Genomic DNA, 3162 nt, shown 5'->3' with positions numbered 1-3162 from the left:
GACAGACAGACAGACAGACAGACAGACAGACAGACAGACAGACAGACAGACAGACTTACTGGTTTCCTGACTTTCTCATCCGCAGTGAGAACAAACTTGTACTTATGCCTGTCACTGGCCACCACGACATCGTACAAGTCCCAGTACTGGCCCGAGTCCAGCTGGAGCAGTACATACGTCTGGGGGTCTGGGTAGTACCTCAGGATCTCCAGCACCTGTCAGCAAACAGAGAGCAGAGAATGAACTGTTGTCTGCTTCTTCTTTTTTTTCTCTTTTTCTTTTTCTTATTATTGAGGAATACATTTTCGTGAATGTTTTCACGCACAAAAAAGGTGCAATAAAAATGAACAATTCAAATATCACGGTTTTTTTATTGCTGTTCATGAAATCAAAGCACTTTTAAATCTTCTTCTCGTTCATGATTTTTAAATGGACATTCCAGTCTCTAGTGCAAAGGCTCAGGCTGTGCTGTTCACCGACGGTCCTCCAGGCTCCTGTAGAGTTTTGGGTCTCTCCGCCTAGGGTTGGACCAATATTTTTCTCTAAGTGCCTCGAGCATTGGTCAGGCTTGCAGCAAATGATTTCCTGTTTAAAAACCCAGTTCCGCATTGACACTGCTCTGAATTTCCAATTTTGAACAGTGCATAGAGGTAGTGTTTCAGTCGGTTGTGTCCTGTTTTAAGTCTGAGAAGAACAACCTGCTTTTGACGGGTGAGGATGTAGAACGTTAAGTAGGGGTCATCCTGGTTGTAGTGTGGGTGTTATATAGTTCCTTCCACTTTGCTTGTCTCTAGCTATAGATTTTAAAAGGCTTACAGCAGGGGCAACCTACGAAGAAAAGTTTTTGGCACTTTTTCGTTTTTTACCCCAGGCCGCCATCTTGGACCGAATGCGATTAAATACCGGGCAGAATCGAATACTTATTATGAAGAGACCTTCCATGTTGATGATATTTCTCTTGAACCACTTGAATCTAATGTAACAAGCAGACGTCTATATCTCTAGATTAGACGATCTACAACAAAACAACGTTTTTTACGGTTTTAAAAATCAATTATAACAACAAACAGCATTGAGAACCTTAACTTTTATTATGATCAACATAGACGACGATGTTCAACCGATAATGACCGAATAATTATTCGATTCTGCCCAATATAGATCTAATCCCATTCAGTCCAAGATGGCACCTGGGGTAACAAATGAAAATAGGCCTGATCAAGCCTCAACTGTGTTAGAAAAAATATGATTTTAATTTTTAAAAGTTAAGGCAGATTGATACAAACCGCTGTGCAAAGTGTGGGAGACATTGATCCACCCGTTAAAGATATATTTGAGGATTTATACAGAAAAAGTGACTATTTCTCAGAACGCTCGGGAAAATAAACTTGACCTCTATTTCTCCGAACGGTTTCCATTTTCGAGATTTTTTTTGTTATTTGCCAGAGTTCGGCGTCATCTTTCATTCTGCCATTCTGCGAGGACCAGGGAGAAGCATTTTTTGCATCGAATTCAATTTCTAGAGAGTGTCTGAATATTTTGATACACTTCAATTGTGGTTGGGCCAACGTTCCCGGACTATACTTCATTTGAAAATGACTTCAAAAGGTACTGCAAGAAAACAAGACCGCTCGACTTTGGCAGTAACCTATTTTGCAATTAGTCACCCTTAAAGCAAAAACTAGATGACAAAAAAATCCCTCCACGCCCCCCCCCCCCTCCACCCCACGTTCACACCTTATACAGACACACACACACAAAGTCACAATCTCTCTCACACACACACACACACACACACACACACGCATGCGCACACCATTCGCAAATAACCAAAAAATCTCAAGAACGGAAACCGTTCGGAAAAATAGTTTAAGTATATAATTTTCCCGAGCGTTTGGAGAAATAGAGCCTGCCTTTACAAAGTTGCGCTACGAAGGTTTGACCGCAATACATGGTCTGTGTGTAGTAGTCACTGTGACTATACTACAGTCTATAGGGCACTCTTCGGGAGAAGTGGTCCTGGCATAAATCCATCTAACATTTATACACAAAATTGTTGAGTAAAAAAACTGAACTGAGTTGCCTGCCAAACCTATTTGAGACTAGATCTATTTTCGACACTATTCTGAATTCTACATTTTGTTCAGTGTGCTGAGAACAATTTTGGCACTAAAAACTGCCACAAACCATTATGATTATTTTGTGAATGCAAGGGGGACACCCCCCTGCAACACCACAGGGGGGGCAACTTCCAGTTTTGTTTCCGATTGTTTAGCCTACATAATGTATGGTAGTGTTAATTGCGACAGAATGACGCTGTGACAACTAACATGGCGTTAATTGCGACAGAGTAAACACGGAGCTCTTTTGCACTGATGATTAGATCTAGATCTAGATCTCTAACATCATCTACCTGCTTCTCCCACATGGTCCTAGTTATCTCGGCTAGTCTCCGCCTGACAAGGTAAAGGAGGCTTTCTAGAGCAGGCATTCAAATCTTACGACGAATTTGACAAAGCTTTTGCTAAATTTAAAGATGAAAATTTTGTTACCTTTAGGAAAAAATCATCTGAAACTGAAACAGTTGAGAAGGCAGAATTACAGAGAGTGGCAAAAATCCACAAAGACTTTTTGTACAGCAGAGCCGAGGCAACAAATTAATATACAACAAAACATCAGCAGCATAAAACAGCAACAAAAACCACTTGGGGCAACAACAACAAGAAAAGAGCTGCAACTGTCTTTGTTTGTTTGTCTGTTAGTTTGGTGAGTGTGTGTGCGTGTGTGTGTGTGTGGTGTGTGTCTATTCCATAAGGCCACAAGTGTGAGCATTTGTGTGTCTGCGTGTGTGAGTGTATGTGTGTGCGTGTGTATGTGTATTTGTGAGGGTGTGGGTGTGTGAGTGCGTGAGCATGCATGTGGGTGTGTGTGTTTGTCTGTTTTTTTTCTTTTTAATTTATTCTTTTTTGGCCGCCTCTAATTCTCCGAAAGTTCGGGAAAATAAACTTGAGCTCTATTTCTCTGAACGGTTTCCGTTCTCGAGATTTGTTGATAATAAGCGAATGGAAGTGGCCCGCGTGTGTGTGTGTGTGTGTGCATATGTGTGTGTGTGTGAGTGTGCATGTGTGTGTGTCTGTGTGTGTGTAAGGTGTGAACGGGTGG

At 41.4% G+C, this 3162-nt stretch overlaps 1 protein-coding gene across 1 annotated transcript in view; it reads right to left on the bottom strand.

Moving 5' to 3' along the window:
- LOC101848989 (RPA-related protein RADX) overlaps positions 1 to 215 on the bottom strand; it is a gene marked incomplete at its 5' end in the record, with an annotated part of 20752 nt that extends 20537 nt beyond the window's left edge. The window contains 1 exon segment of the mRNA XM_013086064.1: positions 60 to 215. Coding sequence (XP_012941518.1) covers positions 60 to 215 — 156 coding nt within the window.
- Positions 216 to 3162: the final 2947 nt, after the last annotated feature.

This window comes from Aplysia californica, unplaced genomic scaffold (assembly GCF_000002075.1).
Source record: "Aplysia californica isolate F4 #8 unplaced genomic scaffold, AplCal3.0 scaffold00432, whole genome shotgun sequence".
NCBI lineage: Eukaryota > Metazoa > Mollusca > Gastropoda > Aplysiida > Aplysiidae > Aplysia > Aplysia californica.
Note: the sequence above shows the minus strand (reverse complement) of the source record. Positions and strands in the feature narration are given on the sequence as shown.